At 40.2% G+C, this 20,919-nt stretch overlaps 1 protein-coding gene across 2 annotated transcripts; it reads right to left on the reverse strand.

Annotated features, from left to right (window-relative positions):
- Positions 1-16,427: 16,427 nt before the first annotated feature.
- ABCG11 (white-brown complex-like protein) lies at positions 16,428-20,679 on the reverse strand. Of its 2 annotated transcripts, XM_012211864.4 has the most exons (11): positions 20,325-20,477; positions 19,762-20,149; positions 19,262-19,551; positions 18,982-19,153; positions 18,788-18,910; positions 18,423-18,551; positions 18,088-18,282; positions 17,658-17,744; positions 17,289-17,561; positions 17,090-17,197; positions 16,428-17,002 (listed from the first exon to the last, which is right to left on the reverse strand). In XM_012211864.4, exons 2-11 carry the CDS (start codon positions 20,146-20,148, stop codon positions 16,655-16,657), a joined length of 2,112 nt encoding a protein of 703 aa, XP_012067254.1. In that variant the 5' UTR covers position 20,149; positions 20,325-20,477; the 3' UTR covers positions 16,428-16,654. The 2 variants fall into 2 exon arrangements, with proteins under 2 accessions (XP_012067254.1, XP_012067245.1); XM_012211855.3 differs by having other exon boundaries at positions 19,762-20,679.
- Positions 20,680-20,919: the final 240 nt, after the last annotated feature.

Here is a 20,919-nt window from a genome sequence, read left to right on the forward strand (position 1 = left end):
AGACATGTAGGAAGCATTGTAATTATTTTGGGGCCATTTTGAGTCGGTGCTTCCAGGCTCCAAAATCATAGGTATACCCCTTTAGTCTTAGGAGCCCTGTGTGAAGGCCTGTTCCGAAGCCGATATCTTCTTTATGCCTGAGGGGCAGCTGGTATAGGCTATTCTAGCGGATAATTTAAGGTCTTGTGGTCCAATCAGTATGTATATCTTGGCTGCTCATTGCATAATTAAGAATTGCATACGCCATATAAATTAATCCGCAAAATCGGTGCCACTCAGAAAGCATTTGGCAGTTTTAGCCCAATATCATTCCGTCTGTCCCATACCATGCAATTTTTATGCCATAATATTTCCTCTAAGGCATGTAGTAAGCATTGTAATCATTTTTGGGCCATTCGAGCCAGTGCTTCTGGGCCCCAAAATCATAGGTATACCCCTTTGGTATTAGGAACCCTGTCTGAAGGCCTGTTCTGGAGTCAATATCTTCTGTACACTTGACGGGCATCTCGTATTGGCTCTTCTAGGTGATAGTTTAAGGTCTTGTGGTCCAATCGGTATGCCTATGTCGGCTGCTCATTGCGTCATTAAGAATTGCATACGCCATATAAATTAATGCGCAAAATCGATGCCACTCCGGAAGCATTTGGCAGTTTTAGCTCAATATCTCTCCGTCTGTCCCATACCATGCAATTTTTATGCCATAATATTTCCTCTAAGGCATGTAGGAAGCATTATAATCATTTTCAAGCCATTCCAAGCCGGTGCTTCTGGGCCCCAAAATCATAGGTATACCCTTTTGGTATTAGGAGCCCTCTCTAAAGGCCTGTTCCGGAGCCGATATCTTCTGTACGCCTGACGGACATCTCGTATTGGCTCTTCTAGGCGATAGTTTAAGGTCTTGTGGTCCAACCGGTATGCCTATGTCGGCTGCTCATTGCGTCATTAAGAATTGCATACGCCATATAAATTAATGCCCAAAATCGGTGCCACTCCGGAAGTATTTGGCAATTTTAGCCCAATATCTCTCTGTTTGCCACTTACCACGCCATTTGGAGGACATAATATTTTCTCTAAGACATGTAGGAAGCATTCTAATCATTTTGGGGCCATTTTGAGTCGGTGCTTCCAGGCCCCAAAATCGTAGGTATACCCCTTTGGTCTTAGGAGCCCTGTGTGAAGGCCTGTTCTAGAGCCGATATCTTCTTTATGCCTGATGGGTAGCTCGTATAGGCTATTCTAGCGGATACTTTAAGGTCTTGTGGTCCAATCATTATGCCTATCTCGGCTGCTCCTTGCATCATTAAGAATTGCATACCCCATATAAATAAATGCGCAAAATCGGTGCCACTCCGGAAGCATTTGGCAGTTTTAACCCAATATCTCTCTGTCTGTCGCTTACAATGCCATTTTGAGGACATAATATTTCCTCTAAGACATGTAGGAAGCATTGTAATCATTTTGGGGCCAATCCGAGCCGGTGCTTCCGGGGCCTAAAATCGTAGGTGTACCCCTTTGGTCTTAAGAGCCCTGTCTGAAGGCCTGTTCCGGAGCCGATATCATCTGTACGCCTGATGGGCAGCTCGTATTGGCTCTTTTAAGCGATAGTTTAAGGGCTTGTGGTCCAATTGGTATGCCTATCTCGGCTACTCGTTGCGTCATTAAGAATTGCATACGCCATATAAATTACTGCGCAAAATCAATGCCACTCCAGAAGCATTTGGCAGTTTTAGCCCAATATCTCTCTGTCTGTCGCTTACCATGCCATTTCGAGGACATAATATTTCCTCTAAGACATCTAGGAAGCATTGTAATCATTTTCGGGCCATTCCGAGTCAGTGCTTCCTGGCCCCAAAATCATAGGTATACATACCCCTTTGGTCTTAAGAGCCCTGTGTGATGGCCTGTTCCGGAGCTAATATCTTCTTTATACGTGATGGGCAGATTGTATTGGCTATTCTAGCTGATAGTTTAGGTCAAGTGGTCCAATTGGTATGCCTATCTCTGCTGCTTGTTGCGTCATTGAGAATTCCATACCCCATATAAATTAATGCGCAAAATCGGTGCCACTCTTGAAGCATTTGGCAGTTTTAGCCCAATATCTCTCTATCTATCACGTACCACACCATTTTGAGGCCATAATATTTCCTCTGAGGCATGTAGAAAGCATTGTAATCATTTTTCGGCCATTCCGGGCGCTTCCGGGCCCCAAAATCATAGGCATACCCCTTTAGTCTTAGGAGCCATGTCTGAAGGCCTGTTCGGGAGTCGATATCATCTGTACGCCTGTCAGGCAGCTCGTATTGGCTTTTCTAGGTGATAGTTTAAGGTCTTGTGGTCCAATCGGTATGCCTATCTCCGCTGCTCGTTGCGTCATTAAGAATTGCATACGCCATATAAATTAATGCGCAAAATCGGTGCCACTCCGGAAGCATTTGGTAGTTTTAGCCCAATATCTCTCTATCTGTCACTTACAATGCCGTTTCAAGGATTTAATATTTCCTCTAAGACATGTAGGAAGCATTGTAATCATTTTCGGGCCGTTCCGAGCCCGTGCTTCCGGGCCCCAAAATCGTAGGTATACCGCTTTGGTCTTAGGAGCCCTTTGTGAAGGCCTATTCCGGAGCCGATATCATCTGTATGCCTGATGGGTAGCTCGTATTGGCTCTTCTAGGTGATAGTTTAAGATCTTGTGGTCTAATCGGTATGTCTATCTCGGCGATACGTTATTAAGAATTGCATACGCCATATAAATTAATGCACAAAATCAGTGCCACTCCAGAAGCATTTGGCAGCTTTCGCCAAATATCTCTTTGCCTATTGCATGCCACACCATTTTGAGGCTATAATAATTGGTCCAATACATGTAGGAAGCAATGTAATCATTTTTGGGCTATTCTGTGCTGGAGCTTCCGGGCCCTAATATGCAAGGTATACTCTATTGGTCTTAGAAGCCCTGTATGGAGGCCTGTTTCGAAATCGATATCTTCTGTACACCAGATGGGCAACTCGTATAGGGTCTTCTTGGCTATAGTTTCAGATCTCATGGTCAAATCAGTATGCCTATCTCATCTGCTTGATGTGTCATTAAGAATTGCACACGCCATATAAATTAATGCGCAAAATCAATGTCACTCAGGAAACATTTGGCAGTTTTTGCCTAATATCTCTCTATCTATTGATTGGCATGCCATTTTGAGGCCATAATATTTTATCTAAGACATGTGGGAAGCATTTTAATAAGTTTTGGGCAATTCTGTGTCAGAGCTTCTTGGCCCCAAAATCCAAGGTATAACCCTTTGGTCTCAGAAGCCCTGTGTAAAGGTCTATTTTGAAGTTGATATCTTCTGTACGACTGATGGGCATCTTATATAGGGTCTTCTAGGAAATCATTTAGGGTCTTATGGTCAAATCTATATGCTTATCTCGCCTGCTCAATGCGTCATCAAGAATTGCATATGCCATATAAATTAATGCACAAAATCAGTGCAACTCCGGAAGCATTTGGCAATTTTCACCCAATATCTCTATGTCTCCTGCTTTCAATGCCATTTTGAGGTCATAATATTTCACTTAATACATGTAAGAAGCATTGTAATCATTTTCGAGTCATTACATGTCGAAGCTTCCGGGCCCCAAAATCCAAGGTATACCCCTTTCATCTAACAAGCCTTGTATGAAGGCCTGTTCCGAAGCCGATATCTTCTGTATGACTAATGGGCATCTTGTATAGAGCCTTCTAAGCAATAGTTTAGGGTCTTGTGGTCAAATTGGTATGCCTTTCTCACCTGCTAGATATGTATTTAAGAATTGCATACGCCATATAAATTAATGCGCAAAATCGGTGCCCCTCCGGAAGCATTTGGCAGTTTTTACCTAATATCTCTCTATCTTTTGCCTGCCATGCCATTTTGATGCCATAACATTTCATCTAATACATGTAGGAAGCATTGTAATCCTTTTTGGGCCATTCCGTGATGGAGCTTCGGGGCACCAATATCCAAGGTATACCCTTTTAGTCTTAGAAGCTCTGTGAGGAGGCCTGTTCCGGATTCGATTTCTTCTGTATCCTGATGGGCAACTCATATAGGGTCTTCTAGGTGGTATTTTAGGTTCTTATGATCAAATCACTATGCCTATCTTACTGGCTTGATGCGTCATTAAGAATTGCAAACGCCATATAAATTAATGCCCAAAATAGGTGCCACTCCAGAAGCATTTGGCAGTTTTTGCCAAATATCTCTCTGTCTGTTTCTTGCCACACCATTTTGAGGCCATAATATTTCATCTACAACATCTAGAAAGCATCGTTATAATTTTTGTCTCATTCCGTGTTGGAGATTTTGGACCCCAAAAGCCAAGATATGCTCTTTTCAGTCTTAGAAGCTCTATATGGAGGCCTATTCCGAAGCCGATATCTTCTCCACGCCTGAGGGGCAGCTCATATAGGGTCTATTAGGTGATAGTTTAGGTCTTGTGGTCAAATCAGTATGCCTATCTTGCATGCTCGATGCGTCATTAAGAATCGCATACACCATATAAATTAATGCGCAAAATCGATGCCACTCCGGAAGCATTTGGCAATTTTTTTCCTAATATCTCCCTGTCTATTGCTTACCATGCCATTTTGAGGCCATAATATTTTGTCTAACATGTGCAAGAAGCATTTTAATCCTTTTTTGGCCATTCTTTGATGGAACTTATGGGCCCCAATATCCAAGTTATACCCTTTTGGTCTTAGAAGCCCTATATGGAGGCATGTTCCGGAGCCCATATCTTCTGTGCGCCTGACGGTCAGCTCGTATAAGGACATCTAGGCAATAGTTTAGGGTCATGTCATCTAATTGGTATGCCTATCTCACTGGCTCGATGCATCATTAAGAATTAAATATGCCACATAAATTAATGCACAAAATCGGTGCTACTCCAGAAGCATTTGGCAGTTTTTGCCCAATATATCTCTATCTGTTGCTTGCCATGCCATTTGGAGGCCATAATATTTCATTTAAGACATGTAAGAAGCATTGTAATCATTTTTGGGCCATTCTGTGTCGGAGCTTCTATGCCCCAATATCAAAGGTATACCCCTTTGGTCTTAGAAGCTAGGTATAAAGGCCTATTCCGGAGCCGATATCGCCTGTACGCCTAATAGGCAGCTTGTATAAGGTCTTCTAGGTGATACTTTAGGGTCTTATGGTCAAATCGGTATGCCTATCTCTCCTGCTTGATGTGTAATTAAGAATTGCATATGCCATATAAATTAGTGCACAAAATCGATGCCACTCCTAAAGCATTCAGCAGTTTTCACCCAATACCTCTCTGTCTATTTGTTGCCATGCCATTTCAAGGCCATTATATTTCATCTACGACATGGAGGAAGCATTATAATCTTTTTTGGGGCCATTCTGTGCCAGAGCTTCTGGGCCCCAAAATCCAAGTTATACCCATTTAGTCTCAGAAGTCCTGTGTGAAGGCCTGTTATGGAGCTGATATCTTCTGTACGCCTGATGGGTAGCTCATATAGGGTCTTTTAGGTTATAGTTTAGGGTCTTGTGGTCAAATCAATATGCCTATCTCGCTTGCTCAATGCATCATTAAGAATTGCATACGCCATATAAATTAATGCGCAAAATCAGTGCCACTCCAGAAGTATTTGGCAGTTTTCCCCTAATATCTCTCTGTTTGTTTTGTTGCCATGCCATTTCAAGGCCATAATAATTCGTCTTAGACATGCAATAAGCATTGTAATCCTTTTTGGGCCATTTGACAAAGCTTCCGGGCCCCAATATTCAAGGTATACCCTTTTGGTCTTAGAAGCCCTATATGGAGCCCAATATATGCCATTTCGTGCCGGAGTTTCTTGGCCCCAAAATCTAAGGGATATCCCTTTGGTCTTAGAAGCCCTGTGTGAAGGCCTGTTCCAGAGTGAATATCTTTTGTACACCTGACAAGCAGCTAGTATAGGGTCTTATAGATGATATTTAAAGGTCTTGTGGTCAAATCGGTATGCTTATCTTACCTGCTCGATGCGTCATTAAGAATTTCATATGCCATATAAATTAATGCGAAAAATCGGTGCCACTCAAGAAGCATTCAGCAGTTTTCGCCCAATATCTCTATGTCTATTGCTTCTCACGCCATTTTGACGCCATAATATTTCATCTAAGACATGTAGGAAGCATTAAATCCTTTTTGGGCCATTCCCTGATGGAGTTTCCAGGCCCCACTATCTAAGGAATACCCTTTTGGTCTTAGAAGCTCTGTATGGAGGCCTGTTTTGGAGCCGATATCTTCTGTACGCCTGAGGGGTAGCTCATATAGGGTCTTCTAGACAATATTTGAGGGTCTTGTGGTCAAATCCGTATGCCTATCTTGCCTACTCGATGCGTTATTAAGAATTGCATACGCCATATAAATTAATGTGCAAAATCGGTGCCACTTTAGAAGCGTTTGGCAGTTTTCGCCTAATATCTCTCCATCTATTGCTTGCCACGCCATTTCAAGGCTACAATATTTCATCTAAGACTTGTAGGAAGCATTGTAATCATTTTTAGGTCATTTCATGCCGGAGCTTCTTGGCCCTAAAATCCAAGGGATATCCTTTTAGTCTTAGAAGCCCTGTGTGAAGGCCTGTTTCGGAGCCAATATCTTCTGTACGCCTGGCAAGCAGCTCGTATAGGGTCTTCTAGATGATAGTTTAGGGTCTTATGGTCAAATCGGTATGCCTATCTTACTTGCTCGATGCGTCATTAAGAATTTCATATGCCATATAAATTAATACGAAAAATCGGTGTCACTCTAGAAGCATTTGCAGTTTTCGCCCAATATCTCTTTGTCTGTTGCTGGCCATGCCATTTTGAGGCTATAATATTTCATCTAAGACATGTAGGAAGCGTAATCCTTTTTGATCCATTCCATGCCGGAGCTTTTGGACCCCACAATCCAAGGTATGCCCCTTTTGTCTTAGAAGCCCTGTATGAAAACCTGTTCTGGAGCTGATATCTTCTGTATGCCTAAGGGGCAGCTCCTATAGGGTCTTTTGGATGATATTTTAGGGTCTTGTGGTCAAATCGTTATGGCTACCTTGCTAGCTCAATGCGTCATTAAGAATTGCATATGCCATATAAATTACTGCACAAAATCGGTGCCACTCCCGAAGAATTTTGCAGTTTTCACCCAATATCTCTCTGTCTGTTGCTTGCCACACCATTTCAAGGCCATAATATTTCATGTAAGATATGTAGAAAGCATTATAATCATTTTGGGCCATTCCGTGCGGGAGTTTTTGTGCCCTAATATCCAAGGTATACCCCTTTAGTCTTAGAAGTCCAGTATGAAGGCCTGTTCCAAAGCCAATATCGTCTATACACCTGACAGCAACTCGTATAAGATCTTCTAAGTGATACTTTAGGGTCTTATGGTCATATCGGTATGCCTATCTCTCCTGCTCGATGTGTCATTAAGAATTGCATACGCCATATAAACTAATGCGCAAAATCGGTGCCACTAAGGAAGCATTTGGAAGTTTTTGCTCAATATCTCTCTTTCTGTTTCTTGTCAAGCCATTTCGTGGCCATAATATTTTGTCTAAGACATGTAGGAAGCATTGTAATCCTTTTTGGGCCATTTCATGATTGAGCTTCCAGGCCCTAATATCCAAGGTATACCCTTTTAGTCTTAGAAGCCCTGTATGGAGGCCTGTTCCGGAGGTGATATCTTCTGCATGCCTGACCGGCAGCTTGCATAGGGTCTTCTATGCAATAGTTTAGGGTCTTATGGTAAAATTGGTATACGTATCTCACTGGCTCAATGCGTCATTAAGAATTGCATACGCCATATAAATTAAAGCACAATATCGATGCCACTCCGAAAGAATTTAGCAGTTTTCGCCCAATATCTCTCTGTCTGTTGCTTGCCACGGCATTTTGAGGCCATAATATTTCATCTAAGACATATAGGAAACATTGTAATCATTTTTTATCCATTCTGTTTCATAGCTTTTGTGCCCCCATATCCAAGGTATACCCCCTTTGGTCTCAAACGCCCTGTGTCAAGGCCTGTTCTGGAGCTGATATCTTCTATACATGTGACGGGCAGCTTGTATAGGGTCTTCTAAATGATATTTTAGGGTCTTGTGGTCAAATTGGTATTCCTAGCTCGCCATCTTGATGCATCATTAAGAATTGCATATGCCATATAAATTAATGCATAAAATCGATGCCAATCCGGAAGCATTTGGCAGTTTTCACCCAATATCTCTGTGTCTGTTGCATGCCATGCCATTTCAAAGCCATAATTTTTCATCTAAGACATGTAGAAAGTATTGTAATCCTTTTTAGGCCATTCTGTGATTGAGCTCTCGGGCCCCAATATCCAAGGTATACCCTTTTGGTCTTAGAAGCTCTATGTGGAGGCCTGTTTCGGAGTCGATATCTTTTGCACGCCTGACGGGCAGCTCATATAGGATCTTCTAGGCAATATTTTAGGGGCTTGTGGTCAAATCAGTATCCCTATCTCGCCTGCTCAATGCGTCATTAAGAATTTCATACGCTATATACATTAATGCGCAAAATCAGTGCCACTCCAAAAGCATTGGGCAATTTTGGCCTAATATTTCTCTGTTTGTTGCTTGCCATGCCATTAAAAGCAAATAATATTTTGTCTAAGACCTGTAGGAAGCATTAAAATCATTTTTGGGCCATTCTATGACAGAGCTTCCATGCGCAAAAATCCAAAGGTAATACCCCTTTAGTCTAAGAAGCCATGTATGTAGGCCTGTTTAGAAGTCAACATCGTCTATACGCCCTAGGCGCAGCTTGTATAGGGTCTTCTAGCTGATAGTTTGGAGCCTCGTGATCAGCCTAACATTCCCATCTCGCATGCTCGATGCGTAGTTAGGAATTGCATACGCCATATAAATTCATGCGCAAAATCAGTGCCACTATGTATGGATTCGTTAGTTTTGGCCCAATATCTGTCCGTCTATTTCTTGGCATACCATTTTGAGGAAATAATATTTCATGTAAGACCCATAGGAAGCATTGAAATCATTTTCAAGCCATTTGGTGTCAAAGCTTTCGGGCTTAAAAATCCAAAGGTATATCCCTTTAGTCTAAGTAGCCCTATTTGGAGGCCTTTTCTGGAGCCGATCTCGTCTGTACATCTGAGGACCAGCTCGTATAGGGTCTTTTAGGTGATATTTTGGGGTTTTGTGGTCATCCCAGCATGCCTATCGTGCATGCTCGATGCGTTATTAAGAATTGCATACGCCATATAAATTCATGTCAAACTCATTGCCACTCTGGAAGCAGTCAGCAATTTTTGAACAATATATGTCTGTCTGTTGCTCGGCATGCAATATTTCATCTAAGACCTATAGGAAGCATCAAATCATTTTTGGGTCATTCCGTGCCGAAGCTTTCGGGCCCAAAAATCCAAAGTTATAGCACTTTAGTCTAAAAAGCCATGTTTAGAAGCCTTTTTCGGAGCCAATATCGTTTGTATGCTCAAGAGTAGCTCGTATAGGGTCCTCTAGGGGATAGTTTGGGGTCTCATGGTTAGCTTGAAATGCCATCTCGCCTACCCGATGTGTCATTAAGAATTGCATATGCCATATAAATTCATGCGTTAAATTGGTGCCACTCCGGAAGCATTTGACAGTTTTGGCATAATATCTCCTTGTCTAGTTCTTGGCATGCCATTTTGAGGAAGTAATATTTCATTTAAGACCTATAGGAACCATTGAAATCATTTTTGGGCTATTCCGTGCCCGAAAAATCCAAAGGTATACCCCTTTGGTCTAAGAAGCGATGTCTATAGGCCTGTTCCAGAGTCGATATCGTCTATATGCCCTAGGCGCAGCTCATATTGGGTCTTCTAGATAATATTTTGGGGTCTCATGGTCAGCCAGCTTACCTCTCTTGCCTGCTCGATGCATCGTTAAGAATTGCATATCACATATAAAATCATGCGTAAAATCGGTGGCGCTCTAGAAGCATTCAGCAATTTTGGCCAAATATCTCTCTGTGTGTTGTTTGGCACGCCATTTTTAGGCAATAATATTTTGTCTAAGACCTGTAGGAAGCATTGAAATCATTTTCACGCTATTTTGTGCCTTAACGGGCAGCTCGTATAGGGTCCTCTAGGTGATAGTTTGGGTTCTCATGGTCAGGCAGGCATGCCTATCTTACCTTCTCGATGCGTCATTAAGAATTGCATACACCGTATAAATTCATGCACAAAATCAGTACCACTTCGAAAGCATTTGGCAGTTTTGGCCAATATCTCTCATTCTATTACTTGGCACGCCATTTTGATGCCCTAATATTTCATATAAGATATGTAGGAAGCATTGAAATCATTTTTTAGCCATTCCGTGCCGGAGCTTTCGAGCCCAAAAATCCAAAGGTGTACCCCTTTGGTTTAAGAATTCGAGTCTGAAGGCTTATTTTGGAGCCAATATCGTCTATACGCATGATTGGCAGCTCATATACGGTCTTCTAGGTGATAGTTTAGGGTCTCGTGGTTAGTACAACATGCATATCTCGCTTGCTTGATGCGTCGTTAAGAATTGGATACGCCATATAAATTCATGTGCAAAATCGGTGCCACTCCGAAAGCATTCGGCAGTTTTGGCTTAATATCTCTCTATCTATTGCTTGGCAAGCCATTTCGAAGCCAATTTCGTCTAAGACCAGTAGGAAGCATTGAAATCATTTTTGGGTCATTCTGTGTTAGAGCTTCCGGGCCCAAAAATTCAAAGGTATACCCCTTTGGTCTTAGAAGCCTTGTCTGAAGGCCTGTTCTGGAGTCGATATGATCTGTACACTTGACAGGCAACTCATATAGAGTCTTTTAGGTGATAGTTTGGGGTATCATGGTCTACCCGGCATGCCTATCTCGCTTGCTCAATGCGTCGTTAAGAATTGCATATGCCATATAAATTCATGCGCAAAATCGATACCACTTCGAAAGCATTTGGCAGTTTTGGCCCAATATCTCTCTGTCTATTATTTGGTATGCCATTTTGATGCCCTGATATTTCGTATAAGACATGTAGGAAGCATTGAAATCATTTTCTGGCCATTCCGAGCCACAGCTTCTGGGCCCAAAAATCCAAAGGTGTACCCCTTTAGTCTAAGAATCCAAGTCTGAATGCTTGTTTCGAAGCCAATATCATCTGTACGCCTGACGGGCAACTCATATATGGTCTTTTATGTGATAGTTTGGGATCTTGTGGTCAGCACAGCATGTGTATCTTGCCTGCTCGATGTGTCGTTAAGAATTGGATAGGCTATATAAATTCATGCGCAAAATCGATGCCACTCCAAAAGCATTCAACAGTTTTGGCCCAATATCTCTCTCTCTGTTGCTTGGATACCATTTTGAAGCTGTAATATTTTGTCTAAGACCTATAGGAAGCATTAAAATCATTTTTGGGTCATTCCATGCAGGAGCTTCTGGGCCCAAAATTCGAATGTTATATACCCCTTCAGTCTAAGAAGCCATGTCTGACGGCCTATTTTGGAGCCGATATCTTCTATACGCTTGACAAGCAGCTCATATAGGGTCCCCTAGGTGATAATTTGGGTCCCATGGTTAGCCTGGCATGCCTATCTCGCATGTGCAATCCATCGTTAAGAATTGCATACGCCCTATAAATTTATGCGCAAAATTGTTGCCACTCCAAAAGCATTCTACAATTTTGGCCCAATATCTCTCTATCTGTTGCTTAGTACATGATTTTGAGGCTATAACATTTTGTTTAAGATCTGTAGGAAGCATTGAAATTATTTTCGGGTCATTCCATGTCAGAGCTTCCGGCCGAAAAATCCGAAGGTGTATGAGTAGCCGTGTCTGAGAATCCCTGTCTAAGGCCTATTCTGAAGCTGATTTCATCTATACGCCTAACAGGCAACTCATATAGGATTTTCTAGGTGATAGTTTAGGGTCTTGTGGTAACCTCTTCATGGCTATTTAGCCTGCTTGATGCACCGTTAAGAATTACATATAAATCATGCGCAAAATTGATGCCACTAAGAAATCATTCGGCAGTTTTGTCCCAATATCTCTCTATCTGTTGCTTGGGATGCTATTTTGAGGCTGTAATATTTCATTTAAGACCTGTAAGAAGCATTAAATTATTTTTGGGCCATTCCATGCCCAATGTTCTGGGCCCAAAAATGCAAAGGTGCACACCCTTTGGTCTAAGAAGCCATTTATGAAGTCCTGTTCTGGCGTCAATTTCTTCTAGATGCCTAATGGTCAGCCCGTATAGGGTCTTCTAGGCAATTATTTGGGGTCTTATGGTCAGCTCGACATGACTATCTCACCTACTCGATGCATCATTGAGAATTGCATATGGCATAAAAATTCATGTGCAAAATCGGTGCCACTCAGGACGCATTCTACAGTTTTGCCCAATATCTCTCTATCTGTTGCTTGGCACGCCATTTTAAGGCCTAACATTTCATCTAAAACCTGTAGTAAGCATTCAAAGCACTTTCGCTGTATTCTGTGCTGGAGCTTTCGAGCACAAAAATCCAAAGGTGTATCCTTTTAGTCTAAAAAGTCCTTTATGAACGCCTGCTCGGGAGCTAATATTGTCTATATGCCTGATGGACAGCTCATATAGGGTCTTCTAAGTGATAGTTTTGGGTCTCGTGGTAACCTGGCATGCCTATCTTACCTGCTCAATGCGTCTTTAAGAGTCGTATACACCATATAAATTCATGCGCAAAATTGGTGCCACTCAGGAAGCATTCGGCAGTTTTGGCCCAATATCTCTCTATCTATTGCTTGGCATGCTATTCTGAGGCCATAAAATTTCACCTAAGATCTATAGTAAGCATTGAAATCATTTTTGAGTCATTCCGTACCGGAGCTTCCGAGCCCAAAAATCCAAAGGATACCCCTTTGGTCTAAGAAGCCTTATATGGGGGCTTGTTCCGGAGCTAATATCTTCTGAACGCCAGATGGGCAGCTCATACATGCAATAGTTTAGGGTCTCCTTATCAACCCAGCATGCCTATTTCACCTACTTGATGAGTTATTAAGAATTGCATATGTCATATAAATTCATGCGCAAAACTGATGCCACTCCTGAAGTATTCAGCAATTTTGGCCCAATATCTATCTATCTGTTGCTTGGCATGCCATTTTGAGATCATAATATTCCATCTATTGACTTGTAGGAAGCATTGAAACATTTTTGGGTTATTCTGTGTCAGTGCTTTTGGGCCCAAATATCCAAAGGTACACCCCTTTTGTCTAAGAAGCCCTATATAAATGCTAATTCCGGAGCTGATATCTTCTATATGCCTGAGGGGCAACTTGCATCAGGTCTTCTGTGTGATAGTTTGGTGTCTCATGATTAGCTCGGCATGGCTATCTCACATGTTTGATGCGTCATTAAGAATTGCATAAGCAATATAAATTCATCTGCAAAATCAATGCCACTCTGGAAGCATTCGGTAGTTTTGGCCCAATATCTCTATATCTGTTACTTGGCACTCAAATTCAATACCATAATAGTTTGTCTAAAACCTATAGGACGCATTGAAATCATTTTTAGGTCATTCCTCGTCGGAGCTTCCGACCCCAAAAATTCAAAATTCCCTTTGGTATAAGAAGCCCTATATGAATGTTGTTCCAGGAGCTGATATCATTTTACGCCTGATAGGCAGCTCATATAGGGTCTTCTAGGCGATAGTTTGGGGTCTCATGGTTAGCTTGGCATGCCTATCTCACCTACTCGATGCATTATTAAGATTTGCATATGCCATATATAAATTCATGCGCAAAATCGGTGCCACTCTAAAAGCATTCGGTAGTTTTGGCATAATATCCCTCTATCTGTTGCTTGGCATGCCATTTTGAGACCATAATATTTTGTCCAAGACCTATACGAAGTATTGAAATCATTTTTGGGCTATTCCGTGTCGGAGCTTCCGGGCTCAAAAATCCAAAGGTATACCCCTTTGGTCTAAGAAGTGCAGTATGAAGGCCAGTTTCGGAGCCTATATCATCTGTACGCCTGACGGGCAACTCGCATAGGTTCTTCTAGGTGATAGTTTGGGGTCTCGTGGTCAACCCGACATGCATATCTCGCCTGCTTGATGCGTCATTAAGAATTGCATATGCCAGATAAGTTCATGCGCAAAATCGGTGCCACTCTGAAACCATTGGGCAATTTTAACCCAATATCCCTCTGTCTATTTCTTGGCACACCATTTTGAGACCATAATATTTCATAATTGACCTATAGGAAGCATTAAAATCATTTTCAGGTTATTCTGTACTGGAGCTCCCACGCCAAAAATCCAAAGGTACCCCTTTGGTCTAAGAAGCCCTGTATGAAGGCCTGTTCTGGAGCCGATATCTTCTGTATGTCTGACGGGCAGCTCATATAGGGTCTTCTAGGCGATAGTTTGGGAACTCATAGTCAGCCCGGCATGTCTATCTTGCCTGATCAATGCATCATTAAGAATTGCATAAGCAATATAAATTCATGCGAAGAATCGGTGTCACTCTGAAAGTATTCGGTAGTTTTGGCCCAATATCTCTATATATGTTGCTTGGCATGTCATTTCGAGGTTATAATATTTCGGCTAAGACCTGAAGCAAGCATTGAAATCTTTTTTGGGTCATTTTGTGACGGAGCTTCCACGTCCAAAAATTCAAAGGTATACCCCTTTGGTTTAAGAAGTCTTGTATGAAGGCCATTAATTATGTTATACAAAGTTAGTATTTATAAAGGGGGTATAGAATTGTTCATACCTACGTAGAAGAACTATTCTCTTATCTCTCAGGTCAACTCTTTATTATGGTATCATATCTTCTTCAAGGTACTTGTTGCAGATTTATTTTATTGTATTTATAAATTAGGTTATATTATGTCATGGGAAAAGAGGGGATAAGGAGAACCACTCGCAGTTGACTATTAAAGAACCTTTTTTTTTTTTCCTTCTTCTAAATTGCTTATGAAAGTTTGTTTTTATAAATATTGCTTAATATGAATATGAGATAAGAAGTTAATGACATATAGCTGAACCCAAAAGAGGTGAAGACACACCAAGTCAGATAAATTCAAGCTCTAAAGAAACCTAGCTCGGATTTAAGCAGTCCACACGTTTGAGCTTTAGCAGTTACCGAGTCCAAACTCAAGTAGTCCACACGTTTGAGCTTTAGCAACTACCGGTCCAAACTTAAGCAGTCCACCCGTTCGAATTTAAGCAGCAGTCCACCCGTTCGAGTTTACGTAGCTCACCCAGTCCAGACTTAAGCAATTCACAAGTTCGAGGTTAAGCAGCTCACCTACAACACTTAATCAAATTATAATATGTTTTGGACATAAATGACTAAATAATTATAGGGGGATTACTTATAATATATAATAATAAAATATATAAAAGAATAATATATATATATATATATATATATATATATATATATATATATATATATATATATTTTGAAGGTTAAAGTCTAATTAACAAATAAAGTAGGATTTCCACTCTTCTTATCTAAAAATAATTATTTCTCTTCCCTATCAATTCTAGAAAAAGGGCTAATTCAAAAATCTGGATAGTTAACACTACTCACACAGCTAACAATAACAGCAAACAACTAAATACTAATAAAATGGCTAATAGCTACTAAAACAGTTAACAATTATCAAAACAGCTAATTTTGCGGAACGGATCCAAACTCTTCATAAAATTTCAACTGCAATTCTGCAGGCTATATCTGTAGCTTTTAAAAAACGAGATATCAAAACATATTTAATTAATACTTAAAAAAGGAGAGATATAAATAATTCTGCATTGATTCTCACGAACATTTAAATAGCTTGAGTTAAGTCTAACTCAAAGTAATGTGTAATTTCATTGGAAGTTTTTTTAACTCAAGGATATATGTGTAATTTCATTGAAAGTTTTTTTATATTTACAATTTCCTTTTAATTGTAATTGAGATACTAGTGCAAAATTGCATAGAAAAATTTAATAGAGAGATTGCAAAACCTCTAAGTATTCTAATATATTAACCCAAAATAACATACTATTTTAAGATTTTTAAAAAAATAAACATTCCACTTTTTTCGAAATACCAATTATATCCTTATTTCGTCCCAAGATACTAAATATATCCTTATTTTATTAATATATCCTTATTTTATTTTTGTCTTCGAATCTGCCCCATCCCAATCAAATAAAAAAATCGAATTTAGTTCCTCTTCTATTTGCGAACCAAATATAGGAATAAAGATTTTCATTCTACACCCGATTTCGTTATTGATTCTATTTCATTTTGTATATCAAACGTATACCAAGAGTAATAGATTATCCTTTGTGTCGCCTCCATGACAGTTTATTTCAAACTTTTTCATTTTGTATTGCTGTCCAAAAGCTAAAAAGAAAACAGAAGAAAGATTCAGAAAAGCATAAATAGTCTTATTTTGCATAATGAAATATCATTTAGAGGGCCCGCACTTGCCAATAACATCTCTTTAAACTGAAGTGAAAGCCTTAAGGTACATGTATTTCATTTCATATTATATATGCTTAAGGATTGGATAGAATGTTAGAAGGATTAATATAATTTTGCCTATCGTGGCATGCTCCTCCAAATTGGAATACCATACTAGCTTATCTTTCATCTACCTTTTACCACTTGGTCGATTGGCTACGTAATTTCTCAAAGAAGGGGACTGCGTTAGACCATCGGGAGCTACAGTTGTATTTTGAGTTCCATTCTTCTGCTGCATTCTTCTCCTTGCTATGTAACCTCTTATCCAAGGCGTGACATCTTCACTTATCTTGATCATAATAAAAAAGATTATGCGGTAGACGACAATCATGCTGAAGATGACACTTAGGTCCACCCATTTTGATCTGTGCACATCAATCTGGAATATATTTTCCAGGATGTATTCTCCAGGAATCTTGGGAAGATCTGGCGTCTGGTTGTCGAACATCAAGCCTCTTAAATCATTCTGATACTGCCCCTGGAAAATACATAAAAATATGCTTCAGCCATTGATGAATAATGAAAGGTAGAAGCATGCATAAGGATATATATAGTATTAGCTTACCTGTAGAGCCCAGAAATGGAAACTAATATATGACATCGGATAGCGCCAAACAGGTTTTGGTATGTCATTCGGAAGCCTAAAGTATCCAGAGACTAGCATGAATATTCCCTGACATCACAGTTGAACAAAAATTCATAAGTTACTCATCTATAGATCTTGTTAATTGGTACATTTAACATATTGTATATCATCAACAAACCTGAATTCCAGCTCCGATGATGATACCCATGAGGAAGTTGGGGACAATGCTAGCTATGGCCATCATCAAGCTCTCAACCACGGTGACACTTGCATAAAGGCACAACACGAAGAATAAATAATGTTCGAAACCTGGGTGAAGGCGGACCATAAAGTAACAAATGGTTCCAGAGATAAAAGTGATCATTATCAGGAATGGCATTGCAGAGATTGTGTTGCTAATCACAAAAGAAGTCACACCATAGTGGCCATTCAGCCTCTCTCTTTGGAACACCTTCAAATCAAAATGCAAATAGAGAAATCCTGATTATTACTTTTCTTGGTAAATTTATGTATGTGGGTACCTCATACAAGAAGATAAAGTAACTACCTTCATATCTTCTACAAAAGAAGGAAATCCACCAATTGACATGAAAGTGACAAAACCAAAGACAAAGGAGGCACATGAACCTCTCGCCTGTCACAGATGGAAGGGAAAAAATAGTTAAAATCTCTACTGAATGCACACAGGTCTCCTGGGTCTCATCAGTTCGGTTAATTATTTCTTTTTCCTTGAAAAAAGCAAACTAGTTCTCCAACTAGTATTCTGTTGGGAAAAAAAAAAAAAAAAAAAGTTCTACAGTTCCTTTTACAAGTTACTTGTGCTGTTATTAGTAATGCGTTAGAGTGTAACGTTCTTATGTTCTTGAAAGGAGTGTCAAAAGAAGTGCGGTGCGCTTTTTATCCAACAATTTAACGTTCATATTCTGCTTATAACGAAAATTAACTTAAGATAGCAAATTGGCGACAGAGAAAAGTACCAGGATTGAATTGTAACCTGTGCCGACATTCAAGTAGATAGTTCCAATGCAGATGGTGACCACAATGTAAATCACAAGCCTGAGCCAGTAATAGCCAAAGTCCCTTGACATATTAATGAATGAACGTTTGGTTAGAATAAAGGCCTGCAACAGGAAACTAGCCTGACTTCCTCCTGAATCTAGCACAGTTCCTTTCTGTAACACATGGTGAAGCAATATATCATAATCAATTGTAACGGACATAAAGAAATGATACTAATCAAAAAGCATGATCGATCATAAAGAATAGAAGACTACAAATAAATGAATAATAATTGAGCATAAATGATACTTACAACTTTAGATATCTCCTCAACTTTTTCTCTTGCAGCATAATAGTACTGAGAAGAACGGTAGTAGTCAACAAGAGTTCGTATGGCTTCAGCTGTTGTTATCTTCTCCAAAGGATCTTCACTTGACTCAAACTGAATAGAAAGACCAAGTCAAGTTTTAACGAGAATCAGGTTATTCTTGAACAGCGTGAGAGAATTCTAATATAAAAACATTAATAGCCTGTCCATACTAATAGCAAGTACTCAATCAGGAAGCTAAAATGAATCAAACTACCAGATTCATCATGCATATTCTTCCCTTATACTAACTCCTGTTTATATTATAATTTCAAATTCCAATAGAAATAGATGACAAGAAGCAGTGATACCCGCAGTTTCATGGACCCCTTCAAAGTAGCCTTTACTTTGTCAAAGTCAGAATTGATGCATCTAAGAAAATGATCAGAGGGGTTTCTCAGGGCAGGGCAAGGAAAGCCAGCTTGTGCAAAGAACTGCCAACACCAATTAAAATGTTTAGTTTCTAAGTAAGTGAATCGATAATATAATAGCAGAGACGCCTTACCTCGTATGCTTCTGAAGCCTGACCAAAATAAACAGTTTTGCCTCCTGAAAGCAAGTACAGTCTATCAAAGAGCTCAAACACTTCACTACTTGGCTGGTGAATTGAAGCTATGACAGTCCTTCCATCTCTAGACAGACCACGTAATGTCTGTGTTACAAAGAAAGCTGAAGCACTGGCCACACATATCGAATAGAAGGTTAGAGCCAGCAACAGCCCATGAAAAGATTAAATATTCAAATAGCAACAGGAAGATGGATCCAACTAAGAGCATGTAATTAACCTGTCAAGTCCGCTTGTTGGTTCATCAAGAAACAGCAATCTAGGCCTCATAAGGATTTCAAGAGCAATGCTGACTCTTCGTTTTTCTCCTCCACTAATCCCACGCAAATGCCAATTTCCGATAACTGTATCTGCACAGTCTTGAAGACCCATCTCTATTATGGTACTCTCAACCAACGCCCGCTTCTCCGACCGAGGCATCTTATCAGGGAGACGTAGTCGAGCCGAATACCAGATTGTTTCCCTCACCGTTAGAGTACCGATCAAGTTGTCATCTTGTGTCACATAGGCCTATGTATGTTTGTACAAAATCAGTCCGAATTACAGAACAGAGGGGACTCTCCTAAGTTCTAAGTTTTAAGCTCCAAGTCAAACAAGCAGAGCATATAATAGGATTAGAAGATGTTTCCGAAAGCATATACAAACTAATCTTTGCGACCATTAAGGCAAGGAAGGATCAATTAATAAATTTAAAAAAAACAAAACAAACAAACAACTCACTGCCGCTCCGAAAGAGAGCTTGGTTTTACGACCATTAAGCAGAATGGTCCCCGAAAGGAAAGCATTGGCAGCAAGGCGGCTAGAGAGAGCATCAAGCAGAGTGGATTTGCCAGAACCAGATGGACCCATGAGCGCCGTGATAGTTCCTGGTTCAGCATAACCAGTGAGACCCTCCAAAACATTTTGTGTCTCCCCATTGCTGAGGCTCACCATCACCGTTAGATCCTTCCATGTAAGCCTAGCCGAAACATCCCCTACAAATTCTGTGCTTGCCTTTTCTCTCCAAAGAGTCTCGCTTAGAGGACTCAAACCCCCAACCACCATCCCATTTCCTGCCGGTTTGCTTGACTCTATCTCCATCATTACGTGATTAGCTGAATTCTTCATCCTAATTAAATTTTTGAAGCTTAAATCTTGATTGTAAAACAACCATTCAAGGAGCTATAACAGAGATGAAAAGTTATATATGCAAGCGAGAGAGAGACAGTAGGCGAGAAAGTTGTGAGGACGGAGAAACGAGTAATGGATGAGTTGACCAAGTGAACATTAGGTTAAGAACAAACCCATGCAGAAAAAGCCTCAACACAATTTGAGTTGGCAAACCGACCACCGGATGCGCAATTCTCTATTCTTCTACTGCTGATGTTTCTGCTCCTACTCCATATTCAACGTCTAAACAACCAATATAGAAGAAGGAAAGGAAAAAAAATATCAAGAGACATGAAATTACACCTTTCTCATTTCTCATCCATTAAATGGGTTCCGGGGGTTGTTGGTAGCGGCATTTAATACAAGACCGACCCTCATTAAACTTACGGCTCCATCAAGTTTTTGACACCACACCAGCGCCATCGGCAACTGTTGCTTTGACAGTTGACTTGACATATACATTTAACAAGCTTGCTTCAGCTATTTGAATTTTTATTACTACTTAAGCAATCAGATGAATTTCACGCGCAGTGTAAATAAGCATTGAATTTGAACAGTATTGGTAAAACGAAAAAAACAGTTGAGCAGCTTCTCATCTTTGCACATGCAAAGGAAGGAAAGGAATGTACACACAGATACCTAATAGCCAACTGGATAATTAATGCAAGTAGTTTGGGATAGGGAATGACTTGTCATACCACCCACACCTGCCCCAAGTTCCCTAACCCT

Source organism: Jatropha curcas, chromosome 5 (assembly GCF_041381405.1).
Source record: "Jatropha curcas cultivar XTBG-Jc1 chromosome 5, XTBG_Jcur_1.0, whole genome shotgun sequence".
NCBI lineage: Eukaryota > Viridiplantae > Streptophyta > Magnoliopsida > Malpighiales > Euphorbiaceae > Jatropha > Jatropha curcas.

Excerpts from the sequence above, each read along its gene's own strand:
- ABCG11 (XM_012211855.3), bottom strand. The coding sequence starts at position 20,148 with ATGAAGAATTCAGCTAATCACGTAATGATGGAGATAGAGTCAAGCAAA. Across the intron at positions 17,745-18,087 it reads CAGGTTACAATTCAATCCTG|GCGAGAGGTTCATGTGCCTC; the intron begins GTACTTTTCTCT and ends CATCTGTGACAG. Across the intron at positions 17,003-17,089 it reads TCCATTTCTGGGCTCTACAG|GGGCAGTATCAGAATGATTT; the intron begins GTAAGCTAATAC and ends TGTATTTTCCAG.